The sequence below is a fragment of the Lepidochelys kempii genome, chromosome 20, assembly GCF_965140265.1.
Source record: "Lepidochelys kempii isolate rLepKem1 chromosome 20, rLepKem1.hap2, whole genome shotgun sequence".
Taxonomy (NCBI): Eukaryota; Metazoa; Chordata; order Testudines; family Cheloniidae; genus Lepidochelys; species Lepidochelys kempii.
Window position 1 is genome coordinate 2560238 of NC_133275.1, and position 25901 is coordinate 2586138.

General features: G+C 62.1%; 1 protein-coding gene and 1 non-coding gene across 6 annotated transcripts; one reads left to right on the forward strand and one right to left on the reverse strand.

Moving 5' to 3' along the window:
* Positions 1-1057: 1057 nt before the first annotated feature.
* On the reverse strand, positions 1058-21784 carry SMARCC2 (SWI/SNF related BAF chromatin remodeling complex subunit C2). Of its 5 annotated transcripts, none has more exons than XM_073319130.1 (29): positions 21644-21784; positions 17923-18042; positions 17456-17541; positions 16640-16721; positions 16448-16540; positions 16210-16279; positions 15300-15369; positions 14839-14914; positions 14380-14511; positions 12932-13047; positions 12617-12741; positions 12156-12215; positions 11786-11823; positions 11176-11306; positions 11022-11093; positions 10257-10370; positions 9839-9992; positions 9407-9499; positions 8695-8811; positions 8547-8609; positions 8200-8458; positions 7545-7706; positions 6545-6609; positions 6109-6238; positions 5538-5698; positions 4963-5097; positions 4015-4375; positions 1919-2350; positions 1058-1555 (listed from the first exon to the last, which is right to left on the reverse strand). In XM_073319130.1, the coding sequence occupies exons 1-29, from the start codon at positions 21752-21754 to the stop codon at positions 1485-1487; spliced, it is 3699 nt and encodes a 1232-aa protein (XP_073175231.1). In that variant the 5' UTR covers positions 21755-21784; the 3' UTR covers positions 1058-1484. The 5 variants fall into 5 exon arrangements, with proteins under 5 accessions (XP_073175231.1, XP_073175229.1, XP_073175230.1 ...); XM_073319128.1 differs by having other exon boundaries at positions 7359-7706; XM_073319129.1 differs by having other exon boundaries at positions 8695-8814.
* Positions 21785-23129: 1345 nt separating this feature from the next.
* On the forward strand, positions 23130-23211 carry TRNAS-CGA (transfer RNA serine (anticodon CGA)). Its single transcript has one exon. It is a non-coding gene; the product is annotated as a tRNA-Ser (tRNA).
* Positions 23212-25901: the final 2690 nt, after the last annotated feature.

The following is a 25901-nucleotide window of genomic DNA, read 5'->3' on the forward strand; positions in this document are numbered from 1 at the left end:
CCTCGTTGCCAACTCTGTCCCCCTATCTACTCTAGTGACACCAACACAGGACCCAACCACATCAGCCACACCCTCAGGGGCTCATTCACCTGCAGGTGCCAGCAATGCCCCTCTGCCATGTACAACGGCCAAACCAGACCGTCTCTATGTACAAGAACAAACCAGACATCAGGAACGGTAACATACAAAAGCCAGTAGGACACTTCAATCTCCCTGGACACTCAGTAACAGATTTAAAAGTAACCATCCTTCAACAAAAAAAACCTCAAAAACAGACTTCAAAGAGAAACTGCAGACCTACAATTCATTTGTAAACTTAACACCATTAATTTGGGCTTGAATAGGGACTGGGAGTGGCCAGCTCACTACAAAAGCAACTTTCCCTCTCATGGTATTGACATCCCGTCAATTATTGGGAGTGGACCACATCCACCCTGAACGAATTGGCCTTGTCAACACTCGTTCTCCATTTGTAAGGTCACTCCCTTCGCTTCATGTGTCAGTATTTTTACGCCTGTATCTCTAATTTTCACTCCATGCATCCGAAGAAGGGGTTTTTTTTATCCACAAAAGCTTACGCCCAAATAAATCTGTTAGTCTTTAAGATGCCACCAGACTCCTCGTTGTTTCTGTCAGCTCAGTGGTAGAGGGCAGTACAGGGGATATTTAGGTTCTCTCCCAGCCCTCCCGATGGTTACACTGTTTTAGGCTCACCAAGACACCCCAAGTCCAAAGAACTAGGATCCAATGGGATAAAAGGCTCAGGAAGAATTAACAACCAAGAAGTCACCACAGTAGAAAGGTCACTGCGCACAAGTGGGTCCCTCCCATGACCTCCAACTCCAGGGGAATCGTCCCCTGCAGTCACGTTTGCTTTGGGAAAGGGGGGTAGGAGCCTGGAGGGTGAATCCTGCTTTCCGCACACCCAGCAAACAGGGACACCATGAGCCACATGCCCCAAAGGGACATTGCACGGATGGGACAGGGAACTCCATCCATCCCTCCCTGTTCTGGGCAGACAGATCCCCCACACGATGCTGCTTCTTCCCACCCCGGGAAACTTGAAATTTTTATTTTATTTTTATTATTAAAAAAAAAAAGGAGAGAGAGAGAGAGGAGACAGGAGAGCGTTCAATGCCCAGGAACCGGGTAAATTCAGAGCCTTCCATAAATAGCCATCACCTCCGCCCCAGCAGGCCCCTCGGCACTTTCAGAGGTGGTTCTCAGCGCCTTTAAATAAAAGTCTTGGGACGATCAGATACAAAAAAGCCCAGGGGTGGTGGCGAGGGGCAGGACAGACAGACACAGCAGGACTGGGGGCTGAACATGGGCGATTCCTTTTTAACCCCGTGATCAATGTGTTTTTTTAAACCAACGAAATCCCCACCCTCCTCCCCCCTCCCCAACAATCCCAGGCAGGTTTTACAGGTTGCGAAGGGTTCTGTCCTGTCGGGTGGCACCTCCAGGCGGTGGGCGGAGCAGCCTCACTGCATGGGCGGGACCGGGGTGGCCGTGCTGGGTGCGATGGGATCCGTCTGCAGAGGGGGGCCCTGGTCTGCAGGAGAGAATTGACAGGTTGCAGTGCCCCAACTTTGGATAGCGGGGAGGGGGGCACCACAGCCCTCCAGCCTGCACCTGGCCCACATCACAAGGAGGGGATGGAGGTGAATAGCCAGGGGTCCTCATCTCCCTCGGCGGGCAGCAGCGCCTGCAGCTCCCCCTCAATTCCAACGGGTGCTGCAGGTATTCACGGGCACAGAGCTGGGAAGAGGCCAGGCAGGCTTCCCCGCCCACAGCGCCCCCCGACCCTGCCCTGCGGAGGGAGCCACCGAACAGCCAAGGCCTGAGCCCAGGCGGGGGCAGACAGTGGCATCGCTCGGCGCCTTAGCCCCCCCCCTGCCCTGCGGCGGAGTCTCACCTGGTGCCAGGGCGGCGTTTGGAAGGAGACTGCCCTGCATGGCTGCCACAATGGCTGGGCTTTGGGCAGCTGCCGAGGCCAGTCCCGAGACATGAGGCAAGGTGGGCACGGTGAGCGGCGGTCCGTTGGTCGTCAGCATGCTAGGGTGGATCGCGCTAGACACGGTGACGGGCAGGTTAGGCGGGGCCAGGGCGCCCCCGGCCAGCATGCCGCACGGGAGGTTGCCATGCAGTGGATGAGCGGGCGTGTTAGCGGGGAGGTTAATACTGATGGAGTCTGCTACGTTACTAGCCATGCTAAATGGGATGGATGGAGGCATTCCGAAAGGCAGAGCTGCCGGGAGATTACCGGGCACGCCAGGATGAGTGCTCACTCCAACCGTCCCGGGGAGCATCTGAGAGGAGGGCTGCTGGCCGGGGAACGGAGGCTGGGCTGGAGAAAGCGACAGAAACCAGCAACACCGTGTTACACATGGCAAAGGGTTATGGGGGGGCCTAGTGCAGTCCTGGCCCTTTACAATCCTCTTCCATGGCTGGCACCGCCCCCCCAAGGCAGATTCATCGTCCGATCCCTCACGGGGCTGGGCATAAGTCAGGGATCACTCCTGGCTCTCTTGCTGGAAGGTGGGCTGGGCGGGAGGCTTAGGGTCAGTAGGAAGTGCCCGCCGTCTCCTAGCACCGACCCTTTGGGGCTGGCACCCCCAAGCCTCAGGGGTAACACCCTGTACCTCAAAATAGCACCTGTACCCCCGTATTCACCACTGCTCTATGGTTGTGGTATAGGGGTTCTCATACTTCACTGCAACCCCCTTCTGACAACAAACATTACTGCATGACCCCAGGAGGGGGACCGACGCCTGAGCCTGCCCGAGTTCTGGCACGCGTCCATGTGTGGGTGTGGAAAGCCCAAGCCTCACCCCCTGAGCTTCAGCCCCAGGCAGGAGGCCTGTAACCTGAGTCCCGATACCAGGGCTTCAGCCCTGGGCCCCACCAAGTCTAAATCAGCCCTGGTGCCCCCATTACAACAGGGTCCCGATCCACAGTTTGAGAACCACTGTGATATTTCATACACAGGATGCCTTGTAAGGTATCCCTTGAAAAGTCAGGGCTTGCTGAATCTCCTTGTTCTCACGGTAGGTACATCCCCATTGTACAGGGAGTTACGAGATTTCGCTCCCTAGTTGTTACTGAAATACGCTGTGGGTCTGGGAGATGCCCACAGCTGGTTCCCCAGTGGCAACAAGGCAGGTGACCCACACCCAGTCGGGTGTTAAGTGACCATCAGCAGCCACTGACGAGCAAGGGATTGGAAACAAGAGATTTACAATTTAACAAGAGACAACTGCTCAGATGCCACACCCCAGGGACCACGGAGGAGGAAGTGATGAAACAGGGATGCTTGAGGCCATCTCTGAGCCAGCATCTTCCCAGCATGTGAACTGAGTGCATAAAATAAGGGACCGTGGCATCGTGAGTCCACCTCTCTCCTCCCTCCCTGCGCTGAAGGCGAGAATGTTTGGAAGAAGAGGTTTCGAACTGGGGGGGCTGGTCCCAGGCAGAGCCGGGAATTCAGCCTGTGTGTTAAGAACTGTGACCTGCTCCCAGCACCCAGTGGGGCGAGAAAAGCAGCTTGATTCAGATCTTGCCTGGTCGGATAAAGTTCAGGATTTAGATTGCGATTTTACCCATTATTTCTTATGTAACCAACTCCCACCTCCGGGCCTAGCGCTGACAAATCACTTCAAGTCGACCTTTCTGTAGTTAATCGACTTATTGTAACGTTTTGTCTTCGTCTAAAGCGCTTGGGGAATCTGCTAAGGTTACAAGGCGGGCGCGTGGCCGCTGTCCTTTGACTAAGCAGTGAGTGGATACTGACCCGGTGGACGGTACATTTCTGGGCTGGGGGGATTTGCTGTGAGAGCTGTAACGCCGCGTGTGCCTTCACAAGCTACTGGCTGGGTGAGTGCGAAGTCTGAAGGGGCTGCTTGGCACTAGCAGAGCAGGGTGAGAAGGACCCTGAGTCAGATGGTCAAAGGGGACCCGGTGGTCCCACAGGCCCCGGTTTCTGCCTGGCTGCCAGCCTGGGAGGCCACTTACCGTGAGAGCCGGCAGGGGTCTGTCCCTGCTGAGCCGGTCCGGTGTGCTGAGCCCCCGGCACGGCCGGCACCGCCTGGCCGATCTGTTCCGTTTGAGCCAGGCTGGGCTGGGCCACCAGGCTGGCCGCGGTCGGCGCCCCCGGGGCCTGGGCCACGGGCATGGAGTGGGCGGCTGGTGCTAAGGGAGCCCCGGAGGACGGGATGGGCTGGGAGCCGGGCGGGAGGGGCGGCGCCGGCGGCTGCTGCTGCTGCTGCTGCATCTGCTGGAAATGCTGCTGCCGGGCGCGCATCTCGGCGTACTTCAGCTGCTCCATGTGGAAGGCCTGTCGGTCCGCCAGGAGCTGCTGCCTCTGGTACTCCAGCTGCAGAGAGGGCACCAGCCGGTCACTGAGCGTGGCACTGCCCTGGGCAGCCGCCCTGGCCACCCCCCTTGGCTGCATGCCCTGCATGGATCCTTCTGTCATCTGGATCTCCCCCTTGACTCTGCCCAATCCAGGCTCTCCCCCCCACCCCAGCCCCACTCTCTTGCCCCCCCACTTCCATGATCACCAGGCCCCAGGTTGGATCAGGCTGGCCGGGGGCTCCACCCCAGGCTCTGGAGTCACTTTGGCCACCACCAGGGCATAGGCAGAGGCTTGTACTGCAGTTGACAGAGTCAGATCCCTCCCTCAAGCCCCATCTGCTAGGACCTCCACTAAAAGTCCCTTCGACACGGATTCTTTCTTCACTTCCTAACCTAACGTGTCATGCCACGCAGATGTGTGACTGGTTAAAGAGCTGCCACATCCCACCCCAGATGCGGCTGCATTTCAGCGGTGGGTGAGTGATCCTGTATAAACAGCTGTGATGCCCCACCCCAGAGGTGGCTACATCTTAGCGCTAGGTGAAGCTCGTTCTGTGTGGGGTGGAGGGAGCTAGAGCGATCCGTGCACTCCAGGGCCGCACTCACTGCCTCGCGCTCCCGGTCCATGATGGTCTCCAGCTCCTCGAAGTGTCGCAGCTTGATCTCCAGCTTCTTCATCTGGGTCTCCACCAGCAGGGCCACCAGGGACTTGATCTTACGCTCCTCCACTGCGGCCAGGTGCTGCGCAGGGCAGAGGAGGGGACGGACGGGGCGGGTTAGGGTTGTGGTACGACACAGCTCAGAACCTCCACTAGGGCAGCAGAGGAACGACTATGGGGCATTTCCGAGCCATGGACCGGGGGGAGCCTGGGTGCTTTCCTGGTGCTCATCCACCCCCCCGGGATTCAGAGGGGGAGCTACTGGTTAGAGCAGCAGGGGCTGGGAGCCAAGACTCCTGGGTTCTATCCCGCCGAGGGGAGGGGAAGGGAAGGGGTCTTGTGGGTTAGAGCAGTGGGGGCTAGGAACCAAGACTCCTGGGTTCTCGCCTGGCTCTGGAAGGGGAGTGGGGTCTAGTGGTTATAGAAATGGGGTCCAGCTCAGCCACAACAAACCCTCCAGCTCAGCCCTGTCCAGGGGGTGCTGAGATCAGAGCAGGGGCGTGGCTGGTCCTGGCCCCTCACCTTGGCCTTCACAGCAGCAGCAGCCAGGGCGGCAGCAGCCGCAGTGGACAGGTTCCCTTCGCCGATGTCTCGCTCCACCTTGGTCTTCCTCTCACTCTCTGCCTCTGCCAGGTCCTTGGATCCCTCCTCCTGGCCCTCCTTGGGCTCCTTCTCCTTCTCGGCTGGGGACAAGGGGAGAGAGATGGCTGGGGAACGAGGGCCAGCAAGTGGGGATAGGCCCGCTTGGGGGAGGGGAAGGGAAATGTAGGTTTGGCCCTGGGGAAAATGGGGGAAGGGGCTGGCACCACTGAGATGGGGGGAGGAAAGGGGGAAAACCCGCCTCACTGCCACAGCGGCCACATGCAAACTCCGCTCCCCCGGCTCTCCTCCACCCCGACTCGCAGCCCCTGCTACCCCAGTCCTGGGCTCCCCCCACCCCACAGCTCTGCCGGTGCCCCTCCATCCCAACTCGCAGCCCCCTGCCCCGCTGGTACTCCTGCTACCTGGGCAGGACCCATCCCCCCGCGAGACTGGAACTCGGCCCCCAGCTGGCGCCTTCGCCTCCTGCTCTTCCCGGCCGTGCGGCGCTCACCCGTGCTGTCCCCGTCACCCTTCTCCGCCTCCTTCTCACTGTCACCCTCTTTGCCTTTCTCCTCCTCTTTCTTGGGTGCTTCGCCCAGTTTCTCCTTCACTTCCTCCTCCGCGGCTCCTTCCCGGGGCTCCTGGACAGACAAGGGGAGGGACGGGACTGATGCAAAAAGCGCCCTCCGATCTGCCCTGACGGAACAAGAGCTCCCCCCTGCCCCAGCCCTCCTGGGCACAGCCACCCCGCTGCAGGCAGAACCCCCCCAAGGCCAGACAGGACCAGCCCTGTATGGAGAGGCCGCTGGGCATGAAGGGGTGTGTGTGTGGGGGGGAAAATCTGTGACCCCAGTGATTCACTCTGCCCCATCCACTCTCCCCCCGCAGCTCCGCTCCCCCGCAAAGGTGCAGGGTGGGGTCACACTTCTCCTCCCCTCCCTCTGTACCTTCAGCTCCTTCTTCTCTTCCGCCGGCTGAGTTTCGGCCCGCGTCTCGTCAGCGCCGCTCTCCTCTAGGGTGTGGGGGGCAGACAGAGATGGCCAGGTCAGAGCGTGAACGCAGGGCTCCCCCCGCCCCCCAGCAATGACAGGCACAACAACGGAGGGGGAGGGGATGCGCTGAAGGGCATGGGGCCGCCTGGGGTGATGGCGCACAGCTCCGGCGTGCCTTCAGGCCGGGGCGGATTTGGTGGTGCTGTTGGACTGAGACCCGCACTACACGGCAGCAAGTCTCAGCTGGGCTCACGCCGGGGCTAAAACCAGCAGCGCGGGCTCGTCTCGGGCTCCCAAACCCAGCAAGGGGATGGGGCTCACAGACCAAGCTCCGGCCCGCGGGGGAAAGTCTCCATGGCTGCTTGGAGCCCCAGCACGCAAGCCGGAGTCAGTCGACTTGCTGACACAGGCCTTCCTTGCAGTGGAGACGTACCCAGAACGGTGCACAGACGGAGATGCTTCCAGCCACTCCCCATCCTGGGCCAGGTTTGCCAAGAGGGAAAAGGCCCCGTAGCCCACTCCCTGACTGCCTGGAGCCAGCTTGTCCCCATGCCCGGTAGCCAGATCGGAGCCGGCACCCCCTAGAAGGGAAAGGCCCCATGTCCCCATCCCCTGTGCCAGCCAGTCCCTCATCCCGGGGGCAGATTGGAGCTGGCGCCCCCCTAGAGGGGAAAGGCCCCATGGCCGGATCCTGACCCCGCCATTGGGTCCCGCTGGGGTTCTCGCGTGCACATGGGGGGGGAGGGGTGGTGACGACGGGGTCCCTTACCCTGAGCCAGCCGATTGAGGGTGAGCTCCAGACCGGAGGCCAGGCCAGCTCTGGTCTCCTGTGGCTCCTCCCCTCTTCGCTCACTACCCTTCCTACTCGCCGCGCCCGGAGCAGCGTCCGATGGGGGCGAGATGGCGGGCGCCTCACGGGCCAAGGCGCGGAAGGAGCCTCGCTCGCCCCCCTCACCTATTCTCTCCGGCTCATCAGACGTGGTCCCCGCGATCCCGCTGCTCTCCAGCCCGAAGGCCGGGTCGGCCTTGCCCGTAACCTTGGCCGCCTCCTCCACCTTGCGGACGTGAGCTTCCACCAGCGCCGTGGGCACCTCTTCCTTCATCTTGGAGAACTCCTCTGCCGAGCACAGCCCCAGGTCAGCTCACTGGAGTGCACCCCTGCCATTGCCCCACTGGATGGGCACTGCCCTCCTTCCATTCCCCCTGTGCCCTGGGGACTCCAGGGACGGGAGCATCTGGAAAGGCTAGGAGGGTATGGGCCAGGTAAGGGAGACGTGTCCTGCCTGGTGGGTTGGGTGCTAGGATAATGGACTGGACGCTATTCTAAGCCCGTGGATGTTCCCCTTGCCCCACCAGTGTCTCCTTGGGACTGGGGCAGCTGCTGCAGCACCCCCAGGAGCAAGAGACTGGGCCCTCGGGGGCAGAGGACAGCTCTGCTGGGCGCAAGCTGGTGAACCCGCCGGGCATGGGTCCGAGAGGGTGGCTCCAAGGCTCCCGTGTGATCAGACTGCCCAGGACTCGGTCACGTCGCCTGGCTAAGCCAGCGTGGTTGGGACTGACCCGCAGGCCGGGCCAGTTGCTTTACCCGCAGAGCGGGGACGGGACGTTACCGAGAGCTGACTTGGCTGCCGCGGAGGCCACGCGGGGGTCCACAACGGAAGCCAGGAAGGCCACAGTGCTCATGACGGGGTTGCCCGACTGGCTGAAGGGGATGGGCTGGTAGGCCAGGGGCCCGAGCGATGCCTCCGAGTCCTCCAGGTAGGGGTCCTCGATGGGCAGGCGCAGGAAGTGGAGGATACACTCGTCCTGGGTGCGGCTGCCCACGTGCTCCGACACCTTGTTCCAGTCGTCCTTGTACATCTCCAGGGCCTGCAGGGGGAGACAGGCAGCCAGAGGGGTGGCTTGGCCGACGCCAGCCCAGCACCAGGGGGACCCGCCAAGCGCCCTCCCCTCTCACCTCCAGCAGCAGCAGCGTCTCCTGCTCCGTCCACTCCCGGGTGGCGCTGGCGGCAGCTTTGCTCTGCGGGGAGAGGAGACGGCGGGGTCAGAGCGGGCGACGCCAGGCCCCGGGGGGCGTGGGGGGGCCGGGAGCTGCCCGCGCCTACCTTGGACGGGATGTTCTTTTTGGTGTACATGTCCGTGCGCAGGCCGAAGTTCTGCAGGTCTGTCGGCTTCTCCTTGCCCTTGTCGGGGAAGCTGAGCATCTGCTGGGAGGCCGAGGTCTGCTGCGGGGAGGAGAGGGGGCGGTGAGCCACTGCTAGCCCTCCTATGCCGGCCTCTTGGCCCCACTCTCGCCTGGCAGCTGACTCCCGAGGCTCAGCCCATGGGCCAAGGCTCCCTGACTCTGCCCCGTACTGCTGCCGTTCCCAGGGTCAGGGGCAGTGGCTTAGGGTTTGCTCTAAGCCGGGCGCTGTGGGCCCTGATCGGGGTTCCAGCTCCAGGCATTGGAAGGTCCCGTCACCCAAGCCTCACCCACTCCAGTTTACAATCCTGCCCCAGCAGCAGCCCAATGCTTTGGAGAAAGAGGCTAATATCCCTCTCCACTTTCCCCTGCTGGGCTGTCCAGGGGCAGAAATTCAGCTCAGCCCCTGAAGCCTGATGATTCCCATCCTCCCCACCACCATTGTCAACCCCCCGCCAAATTCAGCCGCAGTCGAACTCCGCAGCCTCCTGCGGTGGTGAGTTCCGCAGCTCTCCAGGACATGGTGAGGAATCCACGTGCCCCCTGCTGCTGTGCTCCTGCCAGCACCCACACGGGGCCACTCGCCATCTCCCCCCAGAACTGGCTGCGGGGACGTTTCCCAGGAGCCCACCTACCAGCTCGGGCTTCGCTTTCACCGCCTCCGGGACCAGGTCCTCGATTTCCTTGCTCTTGCGCCCAGCCTTTGTGTCACTGTCACTCTGGCGACCCTGGGGGAACAGACAAGATTGCAGCGCGCGTGCCCGCTCCCCAGCTCAGACAGGGACGGAGGGGCGAAGCATATCCCACAGATCAGTGCTCTCCTGCCCCAGTGGGAGGCGCTCCCACCCATGCACAGAGGGGCCAGCCGGCTGCAGGCCCTTAGCAGAGCACAGCAAAGCCGCAGAACCAGACCTGACGGGGTCAGCACACGGGGCTCCCTGACACCGAAGTGGGGGGAAAGGCAGGAAGGGATAAGCCACCCCCTCCAACAGGGGGAGAGATTCCAGGGGCAGGGTGCCCAGACCCCCAGCCAGGCTGATTTCACCCCGTTCGCTCTCTTGCCCTACCTGCGGTGTCTTGGGCTGCAGCGGCACCAGCCCCGAGGGGGTGTCGGCCAGGACGTGGAAGTGCGATGTAGGGGGGGGTCCCATAGGGGTTGGCCGGCTCTCCGCATCCACCTGGTAGTTGATCAGCCCCCACTGCTCCAGGAAGGCGTGGACCCTGCAGAGAGCAGCAGGTTAGACCCGGCCCCAGCACCATGGATCAGCCCCCGGCTGCATGGCCCTGGTGGGAGAGATGGATGTCTTGCAAGCACAACTTTGTCTAGGCCTCTCTCCTCTGTGTGAAGGGGGCTGGGCCGGGCGGACAGGCCCGGAGACCAGAGCTCAATCCGGGGCCAGCTCGCTCCCCCCACCAACATGCCTCAGCCCTGGTGTGTGCTAGTCCCCACCCTGGCCTGGGGGGTCACTCTGCTGCCCAACCCACCGCATGATGGCGCAGACGTCCCCAGCCAGGTTCCGGCGGCAGGCAGTCGAGGTCAGGTACTCCTGGGGGTTCAGCCGGTAGGTGTCGATCATGAAGTTGCGATAAGCCAGGTATCTAGGGAGAGGGGAGGGTTAGCACAAGCCGGGGCAGGTTGGAGCCCCAGCATTATTCTTCATTCAGAACCCATAGGGCTCAGTAACAGATTTCACGCTGGCGGGGGGGTACCTCGTCTCAAACTCACGCGATTGGTCAGTAGCACTATTCCCCCCCACACTCAACAGAGGGGGAAACTGAGGCACAAAGGCAACGTGATTCAACCAAGGTCACACAGCGAGTTAGTGACACAGAATAGAACCCAGGAGTCCTGGGTCCTTAGCCCCGCCCCCGCAGCTCTAACCACTCGGCCATGCTCTGCTCCGAGAGCCAGGAACAGAAGCAAGTCCTGACTCCCAGTTCTCTCCCCACCCACCAGTTTCTACAGCAGGCTCGTAAGTTTCACGCCAGCTGCCTGGAAAGCACCAATGCCTGCAGCTTTCACAGGGCTCGGGGGCCTATGGGGATTGCAGATCCCAGCATGCAATGCTCCATCCGGTGCCGGCTCGCCCAGCACGCTCAGCCCCTCGCTTCCACAGCCCCAGAAATCAAACCCACCCCTGGCCTCGAGCTACTCCCCTCTCCCTGCAACAGACCACCCCTCGGCATTGTGCCACGCACCAAGCACCGACGCAGGGGGGCTAACGGATGGGGCGGGGGGAGCAGCCTTACATTTCGGGGGTCTTGGATTTGTTCTTGCCGTTGAAGAACTCGGGCAGGGCTCTGCGCTCGATGGCGTGGACGCTGCGGGAGAAGCACAGGGCAGGGGAGTTAGAGCCACAGCTCTCAGAACAGGGGGTGGCGGGGAGAGGCCCCCCCCCGGTACCTGTTGTAGTCGAACCAGGCGGCGTAGCTGGGGATGATAATGTGGTGCGTCTGCTCTGTCACATTGTCCTCGTGCAGGTCGGGGTTCTTGGCCTGCTCCGCTTTGTTCCCTGCACTGTTTTCCTCCTCATCCTGGAACCAGACAGCTGCAGGTGGGCGGGAGGGGCGCCCCACACGCTCACCCCTGCCCGGCCGCCCCCGCAGCAACTCCACCAGGGCTAGCCCAGCGCGGTCCTCGGGCTTCGGGAGCGGAGCTCTCACCCAGCAGGGCACCGGCAAAGGGACTTCGGAGACTCAGCCAAACCGGGGCTCTCGCTTGGAGAGCCCCAGAGCCCTGCGGGGTGCCTTGCAACCCAGGTGCCCCAGCAGGGACCTGGAGAGCTCCAGGTGCCACCGCTGGGGCGCAGGCAAGTCCAGCAACGTCCCCTGGGAGGTGGCTGGGGGTGAGGAGTGTTTCGAAGGGGAAGCAGGGGTGTTTGAAAGTGGAGGAGGGGACAGGTGCTGCGGCGTATGCCAGGGCCAACCTTGGCCGGGATGGAGGAGGGCAGAAGCTGTGGTGAGAACAGGGCAGCGGAGAGGGAGAAGCTGCTGCCCCTGCCAGTCAGTCTCACCTTTCCGGCGGTCTCCATGCTCTCATCCTCCTGCTCATCTGGAAGGGAAGGGAGACAAAACAGCAATCTGAGGAGCCCGGGCCAAGCGGAGGAAAGAAACGCACCCACCCTGGACCACTGGCCTCCCTTCTACGGCGCCCAGCCGGGGACAGAGACAGCCAGGCTGCAGCATGGAGCTCATTCTGCCTGCCACCGTAACCCCTCGGGGCAGGGAACGAGACTTTGCCCCGGATTGGCAGGAGCAAGACCGCCAGTGCCTGGCAGCGTCCCTCTGTGCTCACTGCAGGGCATCCGCCAGGGGCTTCAGACGGAAGTGGCCGGGGCCATGTCTCCTTGCTAATAGAGGTGAGGATGCTCAGGAGGTCCTTACCCAGGTCAGTCATGGTGCCCCCCTTCACGGGCGCAGACTCCGAGTCCTTCTTGGTGTTCACTGTACCAGGGAGAAGGGGAAAGGCTTTACTGGGAGCCCCCCGATCTCGAGGAGACTCTGCCCACCCTCCCCAGCACAGCACCTTGCCCTGGGCCCAGCCAGAAAATGCTCCTGGCTATTCCAGTCCCAGCCTCTCCCAGCAGGGGGCGCTACACATCATGACACAGGAGCCCTGGCTGTGGGTCCTGGCTATTCCAGCCTCAGCTTATGCCAGCAGGGGGCGCTGTGGGGTGCAGGGTGGGAATGGGGGCTCTGCGGGGTGCTCTCATTTACCCCAGTCCCATCCTCCACCCAGAGGGGGCACTGTAAGGGGCGAGGCAGGAGCACGAGCCTTATGGGGAAGCTCCCAGCCTCTCCCCCCGGGGGCGCTCTCGGGCTCCGTGCGGGGCCGCTGCCCAGACCTGTTTTGGGCAGCGTGACCTCCTCCACGTTGGGGACAGGGGAGGGCTCGTCCATGTCCTTCGTCAGGTCCTCCTGCTCTTCCTCGCGGTGCCCGCGCTTGGCCTTGGTGTACGGGGTCGACGGGCTGCAGGGGAGGAGAAACCCAACACGCCCCGTTGCCGACAGCTGCAGCGGGCACCGGACAGCGTGCTGCGGTGCAGGCCGCCCCACGCTCACCAGCTCTGGGGTGGGCGCTGCCTGCCGAACCAACCACCATGGGGAGAGGCTCTGCCCCCCTCCGCCCCTTCCCCAGCAGAATCCCCGAGGATTCTCACCCTTTCTTGGCGTTCTTCTTCTTGGCCTCTGGGGTCGGGGATGGTGAGGGCGAGCGCTTTCTCTTTTTGTAGTTCCCGCCCTTCTTGTCGCGCCGGTCCGAGTCGGGGCTGTTCACCTGGCGGGAGACAGACAAGCTCATCCGCACGCCGCTCAGGCCAGAGAACGGCCTGGTTCCATCTACCCTTTCCCCGCCCATGTATTTCCCCTCGCTTGGCTTTGCAAAGGGGTACCACACCCTAGGGTCCCCAATGGCTTGCAAAGCCTAGCACGTGCCCCGGGATACAGGCAGCGGCTGCCTCTCTCCCACAGGGGGAGAAACTGAGGCACAGACTGGAGCAATTCATAGATTCCAAGGCCAGAAGGGATCACTGTGATCACCTAGTGCCTTATTTCCAGGCAGAACTGGCTAGCTCCACCTTCCAGTCATCGGATCGCGTGAGACCTCTCTCGGCTCGACCGACAAGCCCGTTATCCGACAGTTCTTCCCCATGCAGGTACGTACAGACCGGGATCAAGTCATCTCTTAACCATCTCTTTGTTCAGCTAAATAGATCGAGCTCCTTGGGTCCCTCACTAAAAGGCAGGTTTTCTAACCCTTTAAACCATTCCGGTGGCTTTTCTCGGAACCCTCCGCAATTTTGGTTCATCGGTTCATCGCCAGCCCTTTTCCTCCAGGTCTCTAGGTCGTTTCCCTCCCAAGAGCAAATCCCCATAGGGCCCCTTCTTGAATGGTGGACCCCAGAACTGGACATGGGATTCCAGCAGCGGCCGCACCACTGCCAGATACAGAGGGAAAATAACCTCTCTGTTCCTACTCGAGATCCCATTCACGCATCCCGGGATCGCATTACCCGGCACTCTTTGTTCCTAGACATGTACACTGACATTCAGGCCTATTAGAACGTATATTGGGGAGATGTCCTAGTCCGCATACTGGCTCAGTGACAGGAATAGAACCCAGGAGTCCTGACATCCACTTGTCTACTCTTGCCATTAGGGCAGTGGTTCTCAGCCCGGGGTCCATGTGCCCCCAGGGATACACAGAGGTCTTCCGGGGGCACGTCAACTCATCTAGATATTTGCCTAGTTTTACAACAGGTGACATAAAAAGCCCCAGCGAAGTCCATTTCATACAATGACCTGTTGATACTGCTCCGGGTACCGTACACTGAAATGCCAATACAGTGTTTAGATCCCAGTCGATGTATTTTAGAATTAAATGGCAAAACTGAGTCAGCCATTGTTCAGTAACAGTGCAGCTGTGACGCTTTCATAGGTTTTTTTGCCTGATTTTGTAAGCAAGTCATCTTTAAGGAAGGCAAAACTTGGGGTCCGCAAGACAAATCAGACTCTGAAAGGGGGAGAGTCCACCAAAAAGGTTGAGAGCCCCTGCACTAGCCCTCTCTCCCCTCCCAGAGCTGGGAACAGAACCCAGCTAAGATCTTACTTCATCAGTGAGCGTCTTGGCGGAGATTTTCTTCCTGCGGGAGACGGGGCTCTTCTCGTCGGTCACCTCGTAGTCTTCCTCGTTCATCCACTCGTTGAAGGTGTCCGTATCGAGGATCCACTTGGCGTGGACCTGCAGGGGCGGGAAGGGCCCGGCTCCCGAGGGTGAGGGACATGGGGGAGGGAGAAGGGAAGGATCGTTCCCTTCAGCACCGAATGGTGCCATGGGGAACAGAACGAACCCCCCGAAAGCGTGGTGGAGATCCCATGCATTTGGGGGAGGGGGCGATTAAGATCCCCAGCTTGAACACGCTAAGAGCACAGGTGCATACAGGGATCCGCTGATGTCATCACAGTGAGAAGCCAGGGTCAAGGCCCAGAGCCCACTGGCCCCCCGAGCCCAGCCATGAGCCAGCCCCAGTTTGGTTTACACAAGTCCCAGCAAAGGGAGCCCCATTACCTTCCGGGGCTTCTCCGGGGTTGGCGCGTCCTCGACAGAAGCTTCGATTTCACTCGCAGGGATCCAGGTGTCGTAGCTGTGGGGGAAGGAACACAGAGAGTGGGCGGGGAGGAGGCTGAGTCTCCCCACCCCATCCCACGCAGATCCCCTTGGCAGGCCTGCCCCAAGCACTGGAGGGGTTCACATGCAGCTCCCCACGGTGGCCCCGGCATTATGGCGCAGGGCAGCTGATCAGCCCTTTGCCCTGTGGGAGACGCGGTGCAGGACGCACCTATGGGGGCTCCTCTGCCCAACCGCAGAGGGGAGGAAGGGGGCCACACAAAGATTGAAGCACTTGAAATGAACGAGAACGTGTGAACCCAGTTCTGCATCCCGGGGCTGCAGCCAGGCTGACAGGGTCTCTTGAAGGTGCACCCAGCACTGCAAGGCCTGGGGCCCACTCCCCTTCGTCTCCCACTCACCTGTCCGGGAAGTAGCCCCAGTGCAGAAGGACCTGCTTGTCTCTCTTCATGACAGGTCGAACCCACTCTTCTATGAGAGACACAGAGGGGAGTGAGTGGCGGGGTGAGAGACAGAGGGACCTCTGGGGTCCCAGAGGCAGCCCGGGGGCGCAGCTCCAGCACCAAATCAACGCCTCCTGCATGCTACCAACTCCTGTATAATCATTCTAAGACTTCGGCCTTCTCTCTTTCGTCTAGAGACGCCGGTCCGCCAGCCCGCGGGGGCAAGGGTTATAGACGCGGCAACCACCTTCCCCACCACCAGCAGCTCCGGGCAGCAGCACCGGGCACTCTTTAGGACAGGAAGTGAAAAGCAGGGTCCTGGAGCCAATGGAGAGTGCCGGGGCAATTCACGGAGGCAAAACTGAACTGCCCAGCCAGACCCTACACCTCGGCTCCTCAGTGACCAGGCAAGGTCAGCCCGCGTCTGTCGTCTCCTCCGGGAGATGGCGTCTCCAGCAGCACAGACCCCCTGGCACCCCGCTAGGGCACGTAGTTCAGTGCCAACACTGAGGGGAGAGAGCTGCCATTAAAGAACCATCTGCTCCCGCTCATCGTATCAGCCCAGCTGCTCTCCCCTTGCTAGCGCAAGCTCCTGGCTTCGCGCTTCATCGCCAGCCCTCTTCCTCCAGGTCTCTAGGTCGTTTCCCTCCCAAGAGCAAATCCCCGTAGGGCCCCGTTCCCTGCATGCAGCCTGGCAGTGGGTCTGACCCTGCTTTGTGCCCCAGAGTCAGGCAGCTGCCCCTCTGCAGATGGAGCCCCTCTGACACCCACACGGCCCGAGCCACGCCCCAAAGAAGCCAATGGGAGCCTTTGGGAGCTAAATTAGACCCAGACTCCCCCAGCCTGGTCGCACAAGCTGCCGCCTCACCCTCCTCCAGGTTGCCGGGGACCGGGAAGACGACATGGGAGGCATTGTTCCGATCCTCAGTGACCGTCCCCTGCAAGAAGATCAAAGGAGCATGTCAGAGGCACGGAGCTGGGCCTGGCTTGGCGCTTCCAGCACCCCGGCGATGGGAGACGCCCATCCCTGGGCAGATGACGCAGGAGCGCCCACGACGTGCCAGCCTCCGCCTGGCACGGAACTAGCCCCGTGGGCTCCCACCTACCTGGTGCCGCTTGATAATGTCCTTCAGCTTGCCCAGCAGTTTGGGTTCGATCTCCTGGTGCAGGAAGATGTTAGGCCGGGCCAGGCAGTTGTTCTGCAGGAGGAAGAGGGAAGAAGAGCAGTGAGTGCCAGGCGGGGCTGGGGGACAAGGAGCGACTCAAATGGAGGGGAAGGGGGTGACCAGGCCGGTTACCTGCACCAAGGATTTCTCGATGGTCATGAACATCTCCACGTTGCGATCCATCCGCGAAGGATTCTGGAAATCGAAACGCCGCCTTATTGGAAGAAAAGAGCGACTCTCATGAAAGCCACAGCTCACGCCTCCTGGATCAGCCACCCTTCCAACCCTGCCTTGGCCCGGGGCGGGGAGAGGACACCCTGCCTGGATCCAACACCTGAGCCCAAGCCACATGGCGGTGCCATAAAAGGGCTCTTCGCTCCCTGGGAGGGGGCAGGGCACTGCTCACTGGCGCTGGATCCTCAGGATCCTTCCTCTGACTTGAGGTGGGAGCCCTTGCCTGCGTGCACGGCCTGGCACCTGCTTAGTGTGGCGACGGGTGCTTGGAAGTGGGCACTGGACTGGGTACTTGCCCACCTCACTGCAGCATGTTGGGTTCCCACCCCACTGCTAGGGACCGTCCAGCCAAACCGCCCCCTCCGTGGAGACTCATTCCTTCAGTCTGCCCCGGGGGGGGGGGGAACCATGCACCACAGCTTGTTACTGAATCCCCTCCCCAAATCCATGCCCCCCCACCAGGATCGGGGCTGGGAGCCAAGAGCTGCACTCCCTCCCATAGACACCGCCCAGACTGGTTTGACCCCCAGGTTTACAGGAACAAAGTCTGGCCCCTCTACGGTCCTTGAAGGTCCGTAATGCAGATTCGAGAGCCATGGGCACCACTGGCCCAGCAAGGTGCATCTGCTTGCGCGCAGGGAGCCTGGGGGGACCTGCCCGCCCCCTGCACCGGGCGAGCCGTGAGACGATCGGGAGGGGAAGAGGGCATCTCACCATCCTTGGTCGCTCTTGAATTTATAGGCTGCGGCGAGGATGTGGCACAGGGAGCCTCCCGCTTTGAAATCCAAGAAGCATTTTATCTGCAACAGAAGGCGGGGGGGGAGGACGGGAGAGAGGCTGAGCTGACGGGGAAGACGACGGCCGGCGGGCAGCCGGCAAGGGGTTAAAGGGCACAAGCTGTCTGTCTCGGAGCCACGGGTGGCACTTCCAAGGCACCCTGACAATCCAGCCCCCATCCCAGCACCTCCCACTGGGTAACAGGACAGGCAGCATCTCCCTGGGACCTGCGTCGGGTGGAGCACGGTCTCGGCTGGCGTGGATTTCACCCGCAGAAATGCCCCATCACCAACCCACATGCCAGGCTGTCTCTTGCCCAGGCAGCTCCCCTCTGGGCGTGCGAGCGGACGGGTTGCTCCGTTAAGGGCCGTCCCCCTCCGTCCCGTATGGGTCACGACACTCACCGGCAGCTTGGTGAGCGGCGCATTGCTGACATGTTTGCCGAAAACCTCCTCCTGGAACTGCAGCAGCTGCACCACCAGGCTGGAGAGGGACTTGTTGGTAGGAGGCTCCGCCTGGATGTACTGTGGGAAGAGCGAGAGAGGACGGAGCGGGGCTGTAACACGCAGAACAGGCCCCAGGAGTCCTGACTCCCCGACTCCTGGCTGGCCTGGACACACAGGCTGTTCCCTTAGAAGAAGGAGGCAGGTCAGTGACAGTGAGCCAGGCAAAGCTGTGCCCGGTGCTCAGGTTGTCTGTCTCCTTTCTCGCAGCTGGCAGCCTGCATTTGTATTTTATTTGCCATTCCCTAGTGCCTAGAGACCCCAACCAGGCCCTGTTCTGCTGGGTGCTGTACAGACATATCATAACCAACACCCCCTACTCCAAAGAAAGCCCAATCGAAATAGACAAAGGCAAGGAAGGGAAACCGAGGCCCTGAGAGGGAAAGTGACTTGCCCAAGGTCCCACAGCTAGGCAGTGGAAGAGCTAGGGCCAGCGTGCAGGTCTCCCGAGTCACAGTCCAGTGCCCCTTCCACCAGGCCACCCGGCACAACCCTTCTGCAATGGGGACCAGTCTGCCGGGCACATAAGAACCGATCTCCCTCAGCCCATTAACGTGATTGGCAACGAATAGGGGCAGCTCTTGGGAACACTGGCAGAGCAGGCCAGTCCCTCCAGTATCCCCTCTCCAGCTGCGGCAATACAAAGTGCTCCAGAAAACAGATGAGAGAAACTTTTTGTGGCCAGTCATGGAATACGGCTGTGGGGGGTGTTTTCTCCCAGCCCCTGCCAGTCCAAGACTGGTTATCCTTGCAGTAGGAAGGTTTGTGGCCCCTTTTGTCCTACTAATAGAGCTGTGGATGTGCTCAATAGCCAGAGGAACAGGAAAAGAAAACCTGCTAAGCTCTTGGCCTCCATGAGACCTTGTGGCATGGAGTTCCCCAGGCTAATCATGCCTTGTGAGTAAAAATATTTCCGTCCACCACTTTCCAATGTGATGCTTTGGTTTCACTGGATGACTCCCCCATCCTCCCCCTCTTGTCCAAACACGAGAGGGAGGAGAGAGGCATCCACTTGATCTTAGTCTAGCCCATTCATCACGTCATTCGTCTATCACGTCCCCGCACGAGGAAGAACCGCTCCGTTCTTTCTGCTCTCTCGGTGGCTTGTGCTCTGCCTAGTTTTACAGGAACCAGATGCGCTGGGTTTTGCAGGGCTGCTAACATCTCAGTTCGGCACCTAAATACCCTTGAGGACCTGGGCCCTAATCTCTATATTGGACTGGTCTACCATCCTTCTAGACCTGTATCCCATCTCAAGCCCTGACCAGCAGCAGCTTCCTTTGACTACGTTGGGGCAAATGCAAGGGGCCTTAACCCTAGAGAGAAGAGGGGTGTCCTATGAAACCCTCAACCACGCTGCTCCCAGGGACCGGCAGCACAGCCCCAACAGATGGGGAGAACCTGAGGGGGTCGCTCACTGTGATCTGTCCTCTCCTCGGAGGTGACTTTTGTTAGCCTGTGCACATTTCTGTTTCTAACAGAGGCAGCAGCGGGTGCATGGTCCCCGTGTCCGTACGGGAACGCAGACTCACATGAAATAAACAAGCTGATCATATCGGCCCCTCCATCTCCAAAGCACTCTGCAAAGGTTTGTTCCCTGAGGACGAGTGGCTCCGGTGGACAGGAATTGGCTTCTGCCCCTGGCCTGCGGAATGGCCTTTACTTCACCTTTCTCTGGGCCTCTTTCTCCTCCCGCTCTTTGTCCTGCCTCTGACGACTGTAAGCTCCTCGGGACAGCGACTGTCTCGCCACGTGTCTGTCCCGCACCCAGCCCGACAGTGCCCTGCTGTCATTTGGGTTACCACAATAATCCATACCAATACACTGCGTTTGTCTCAAACTCTGGGGTGACCCAAAGAAAATGCCCCATGGGGGCGGCAGCTAGTGAGACAAGCCCGAGGAGACGGGCATTTCACCCAGTTGGCACCTTCCACAAGCCAGGAGAGGAGAGACGCTATTCAGGGGGTGGCCCGGCATACAGCCACATTCATCGCAGCTCAGAGAACGGAGCTTTTAGCTGAAGGTAGCTAGGGAGGGGAGCGAAGGACATAGGAACGGCCACACTGGGGCAGACGAAAGGTCCATTCAGCCCAGTATCCACTCTTTGACAGCGGCCGGTGCCAGGTGCTTGAGGGAGTGAACAGAACAGGGCAATTAGCCCGTGATCCTGTCGGCCAGTCCCAGCTTCTGGCAGTAATTCAACCCTGTGGGGGTGGGAGAAGGCAAATTCCCAGGGAGCGATGCGGTCAGGTCACAGCCTGTCACTCCAGACCCAGGAGCTGTCTGGTGACTCAGCCACTCGCTACACTCAGAAGGTCAAAGGTAACAGCCTGGGAACCGCAGCCCCATGCTGTTTGCATGACAGCGTGGGACACAGGGGGCTGGAAGAGGCAGGTGGGGCCAGCAGGACCCAGCCCACGGGCCCTATGCTGCAGCAGGAGAGCAGGTGGCTGATTTATCATAACATGAAAGCTGCCCCTACAAGGAGAAGGCTCCTCGCAGCCTGGATCCGCTGCAGCTCCCAGGCAGAGTTACTGGGGGCTTCACCAGGGACGAAGTGATCCCAAGCCATAGGGGGCCTGTTCTCTCGGTAACTTTCGCTCCGTTTTCAGCTTCTCGGGAGACAAGCCGGCCTTTGTCCGGGCAGAGGCACTCGGGCGAAAGATGGGGACGGATCCGAGGGGAGACGGGACGTCGTCAGCTGCTGGGCAGGGTCCCCCCTCGGCAGGGACGGGAAATGGAGCATTTCATTGTGGGAGCCTGGCGGGAACCTCAGCACACGGGGGAGGGACCAGGGGGGCGTTGAATGAAAGAGCATCTGTTGTGCCCCTAAGAGCAGGGGACAGGGCAGGAGGTTAAGGGGGACCCGGAGCCCCTTCCCAGGGCAGATGCGGTTGGGTGGGGAACAAACCCCCTTCACGAAGAGGATGGTCTCTGTGCGAATCAGAGCAGCCCCCAAACGCTTGCAAGGCCCCTGCGGAGCTGGGGCCGGGGGGGGGGGGGATTAAATGGAGGGGCTGGGATGGGGGTAGGAGGTGAGGGAGGGGTCAGTGGGGCTGAAGGGGGTGGACGAGGGGGAGGTAGGGCCAGGACGGGGGACCCGAGCAGCGAGAGGGGGGGCTGCGATGGGTGAGGGGGGGAAGGGACCGAATGGGGGAACGGCGGGGGGGGGGGACGACTAGACCCTTGGAGGTTAACGGGGCGCAGGGGGGGATTCAATGGGATCTGGGGGGCTGACGGCGGCCAGTGGGGCTCAGGGGTCCGTGGGGAGGACAGGCCTCGGTGGGGCCCGGGGGAGGGGGGGGCCAGCGAGCGGTGGGCCCTGAGCGGGGCGCAATAGGGGGGGGCTGCCCCTGGGATTTGGGAGGGGGTCAGTGGGGCATGGGGGGGGCACCGCGGGGGTGCAGGGGCCGGCAGTGGGGGGGGAGGGCTATGGGGGGAAGGGCTGTCCGGGGGGGCCGATGGGCGGGGCCCCAGGGGATGGGGGGGGAGGTACGGGGGGGGGCGGCGGCGGAGGTCACGGGCGGGCGGCGGGAGGGGAGGGGGGGGGCCGAGCCGAAGGGCCGGGGGGCCGGGGGAGGGGCGGCGGCCGGGGCCGGGGGGGCCCGGGGGGGGCCGGTACCTTCTTGTAGTTCTTGCCCAGCCAGAGCCGCGCGCTGTCGAACTGGCTCACGGTGTCCGCGGCCTCGTAGTACTTGACGTTGGGGCCGCCGTCCTTCTTCCGCACCGCCATCTTCCCGCCGCGCGCAGCGCCCCCTGCCGGCCGCCGCCCGCCCGCCGGGCCGGGCCGGGCCCCGCCGGGGGGGCGCCGTGGGGCCCGGGGGGCGCCTGGGGAGCTACGGGGCAGAGGCGGCTGAGTGGGTCCCAGGGGGCGGGGGAGGTTCTGTGGGGCTCGGGGGAGGGGCGATGTGGGTCCCAGGGCAGGGGGGTGTGGGGCAGAGGGGGGTATGGGGATCGCTGGTGCTATGGGGCTCGGGGGAGGGGCGATGTGGGTCCCAGGGCAGGGGGGTGTGGGGCAGAGGGGGGTATGGGGATCGCTGGTGCTATGGGGCTCGGGGGAGGGGCGATGTGGGTCCCAGGGCAGGGGGTGTGTGGGGCAGAGGGGGGTATGGGGATCGCTGGTGCTATGGGGCTCGGGGGAGGGGCGATGTGGGTCCCAGGGCAGGGGGTGTGTGGGGCAGAGGGGGGTATGGGGATCGCTGGTGCTATGGGGCTCGGGGGAGGGGCGATGTGGGTCCCAGGGGAGGGGGGTATGAGGCAGAGGGGGGGTATGGGGATCGCTGGTGCTATGGGGCTCGGGGGAGGGGCGATGTGGGTCCCAGGGCAGGGGGCTTTGGGGCAGAGGCGGCTGTGTGGGTCCCAGGGGACGGGGCTGTGAGGGGCACAGGGGACGGGGGAGGTTCTGTGGGGCACGGGGGAGGGGCGATGTGGGTCCCAGGGGAGGGGGGGTATGGGGCAGAGGGGGGTATGGGGAGCTATGCGGCAGAGGCGGCTGTGTGGGTCCCAGGGGACGGGGGAGGTTCTGTGGGGCACGGGGGAGGGGCGATGTGGGTCCCAGGGGAGGGGGGTATGGGGCAGAGGGGGGTATGGGGAGCTATGGGGCAGAAGCGGCTGTCTGGGTCCCAGGGGACGGGCTGTGGGGGGCACAAGGGACGGGGGAGGTTCTGTGGGGCTCTGGGGGGGGCGATGTGGGTCCCAGGGGAGGGGGGTATGGGGCAGAGGGGGACATGGGGATCGCTGGTGCTATGGGGCACGGGGGTATGGGGAGCTATGGGGCAGAGGCGGCTATGTGGGTCTCAGGGGACGGGAGGGGCTGTGGGGGAGACGGGGGAGGTTCTGTGGGGGACGGGGGGGCTTTCGGGAGCTGGGGGGCAGAGGGGACAAGGGAGGTCCCGGGGGGTGAGGGACGGGGGCAGAAGGGCCTGGGGGGGGCTCACTGGGCAAGGTCGCGGCCGGGAGGGGCGGGGCAGGCGCTGCGGGGTGGGGGAGGGGTCCCCTGGGGTGCTGGGGTGGGGGAGGGGCTGCAGCGGCCCGGGGGGGGCCGGGCTCAGTCGCTCCCCCCGCCGCGCGGCCTCTCTAGTCGGCGCTCGGCGCAGGCCCGGCCGGGTGTCACGGTGGCCGAGTGGTTAAGGCGTTGGACTCGAAATCCAATGGGGTTTCCCCGCACAGGTTCGAATCCTGTTCGTGACGGCGCCGCGTTTTTGTGGGTGGGGGGGCCTGAGCGTTCACCTCCCTTTTAATAAACCCCTTTGGCAGCGGGGAGGGGCCCGGGAGCGACAGCTTTACCCGCACACACAGGGAGGGCTGCAAAGGGGGGGGGGCTGTCTGCATTTACTGGAAGATGGGGGGCTGCAGAGCTGGGGGGGCACATCTGGTCTGGGTGGGAGGCTGCCGAGCTGATTGTGGGGGTACATCTGGATGCGGGGGTTGCAGAGTTGGGGGGCACGTCTGGATGGGGGGGTCCCAGAGGAGGGCAGGGATACATCTGGCTGTGTGGGGGTGAGGTGATCTGGGGTTGCAGAGCTCGTCCTCAGGGGTGCACAGCTGTACTATTTGCTGGGGTGGGGGGCATGGCTGGCGGGGGGGGACGTGCAATTTTTTGAGGGGGGCAGTTGCAGAACTGGGTCCGGAGGGAGCACATCTTGATTTGCTGAGTGTAGCGCAGGGCGGGTGGGGAGATCTCTGAATTTGTAGGGGGTTTGCTAGAATGCTGAATATGCTTTGCAGGGAGAGGGGGCTGGCGGAGGGTGGGGCTCCCCAGAAGTGGGGAAGCAATCCCCTCTTTGTGGGGCAGGGGGGTGCAGCTGAATTTATGGGCTCTTTTCACCCACACCCAGTTTGGAGTTGCCAGGCTGCGGGGCTATTTCAGGGCAGGGAAGGGGACTGGTCACTAGCCAAAACCCAGCCAGCCCCGCTCCCCACCCCCCACTCCCCCAGTCTTCTCCTGATCCTTTGACTAAAACCCCAGCCCTGCCCCACATCCCTGGGGCTCTGGGTGCCAGTGCCCAGCCAGGGGATATTTGCGCCCCTTGTTCTGAGCGGTGACTTTTCGGCTCAGCAGACCAACAGATACAGGCCGCGGCGGGCAGAGAGCTGGACTGAATCTACAGATTAAAAGCCCTGGGAAAAATTGGGGGATGGGGGGCAGAGAATTAGGGTTTGTCTTTGCTGGAGTCGGTTTGCCACGACACAGCTACGCCGGTACAACCAGATCCGTGCAAACCACGGGGCTCGACATGTCGCACCAGTGTAAACAGTGACTCCCACCCGTACCGTGCACATAGCTAGGAGGCTGGGGAACCTCCCCCAGAGCAGCTCGGCTCTCTAGCCTGTTATTAAAGGGGGGCTCTGTTCTCCGGCCTCCTCAGCATGGGGCAGAGCCTGGGCTGCCCCCCGCCGAGTGGGACCCACTGCAGCTTGTGCCGAGCCCACCCTGTCCACTCAGTGCAAACCCAGAACAGATTCAACCCACTTTCTGTGAAGTGACAATCTCGCTTTGCTCCTGGCTCCAGCCGCTGCTTGCAGGCAGCACCCTTGGCAGGAGATAAAAGAGGCCGGCGGGTTTCATTAGCAAGTGCAAAAATCAAATCCCACCCAAAATAATATTGTGAAAATTACCGTGAAAAACACAAACTCAGGCAGAGGGCAGCCAGAAGGGTCTGCAAAGGGAGGCCAGGCCACCCTGCCTGCTGACCACGTCCGCGTAAGGACTTGGCTGGCTCAGTGGCTAATCTCTATAAACTTCATACTCAATACTCGGGCCGCCGATTGTTCATTTTGGCTGCCTCTTATCAGCCTCACCCGAAACAAGACGTTACTGGCCCCAGGACAAGTCCAAGCAGCGTGGCGAATGCGTTCAAAATAAAAGCCCCCCTCGGCTTGCTGGCAGGAGGAGGAAGCATTTGAGGTCTGCTGGGGCCTATGTTTTAGGTCCGGCCTGGGCCCAAGTGGGTCAAGTCATTTTCTGACCCAACCCCAAAGCCGAGTTGCCTGCAGGAGGGGGCACGTGGCCGCCGCTGCGCTGACCCCATGGCCAGGAGCGGGAGAGCCCAGCCGACCTGAGCCGATGGTTTCTCCACCCGACGTGACCCAGACCTGACACTGGTCGGCGGGTCCCAGCGGGTCCCAGGACTCTGGGGAAGGAGCCGAAGGGGGCAATGCTACGTAATAGGTTTGTGGATTGCGGCCCGGGGCCCATCCCCGATCTGGGGGCTGGTTTCTATCTAGCACAGAGCCATCTCCCTCCCCCTTCCAGGGTCTGTGCCATCTTCGGCAGCAAGGCTGGCCTGGAAGTGCAGGGGGACAGCAAAACTCAGCTAATGGCAAGAAATCGTGTCTTGTCCCTTGGTTCCCCCCCAGTTGGTTCCAGCGGTTATCTTTCGTCCTGTGCTTAGCTGGGCAGCACGCTGGGGCCTGGGCCGTCGTTCTGGTGTGTTTGTCCAGCGCCTAGCGCGGGGGGTCCTGGGCCGTGACGGCACTCCCAGGTGCTACTGAAACACAAATCATTCGGGGTCTTACAACAGTGGGCAGGAGCCACCGGCATGGCCAACCACGGCCCAGCGCCGTGCGGACACAGAACACAAAGACAACCTTTCTAGCCTCCCGGGCAGAGAGGAGGGCACTGGCAGCCAGGCTGCGGCAGGGTCAGGCACGTGAACCCGGATCTCCCGCGGTCCCATCCTGGCCTTGAGCTCAGTCACCAGACCGTCCTCCCAGAGCTCGCGGAACGGAAGTCCCGTCTGCACGAGCTGGGGACGGGAGGAGCCCCCCACGCACACCCACAAAGCTGCTTCCTTCCAGTCCCCTTTAAAACCAGCTTTGCCAGGACAGCGGGCAGGCAGCTGCCGTGCTGGGCCCTCGCCCAGTCTGGTCCCCTGGGC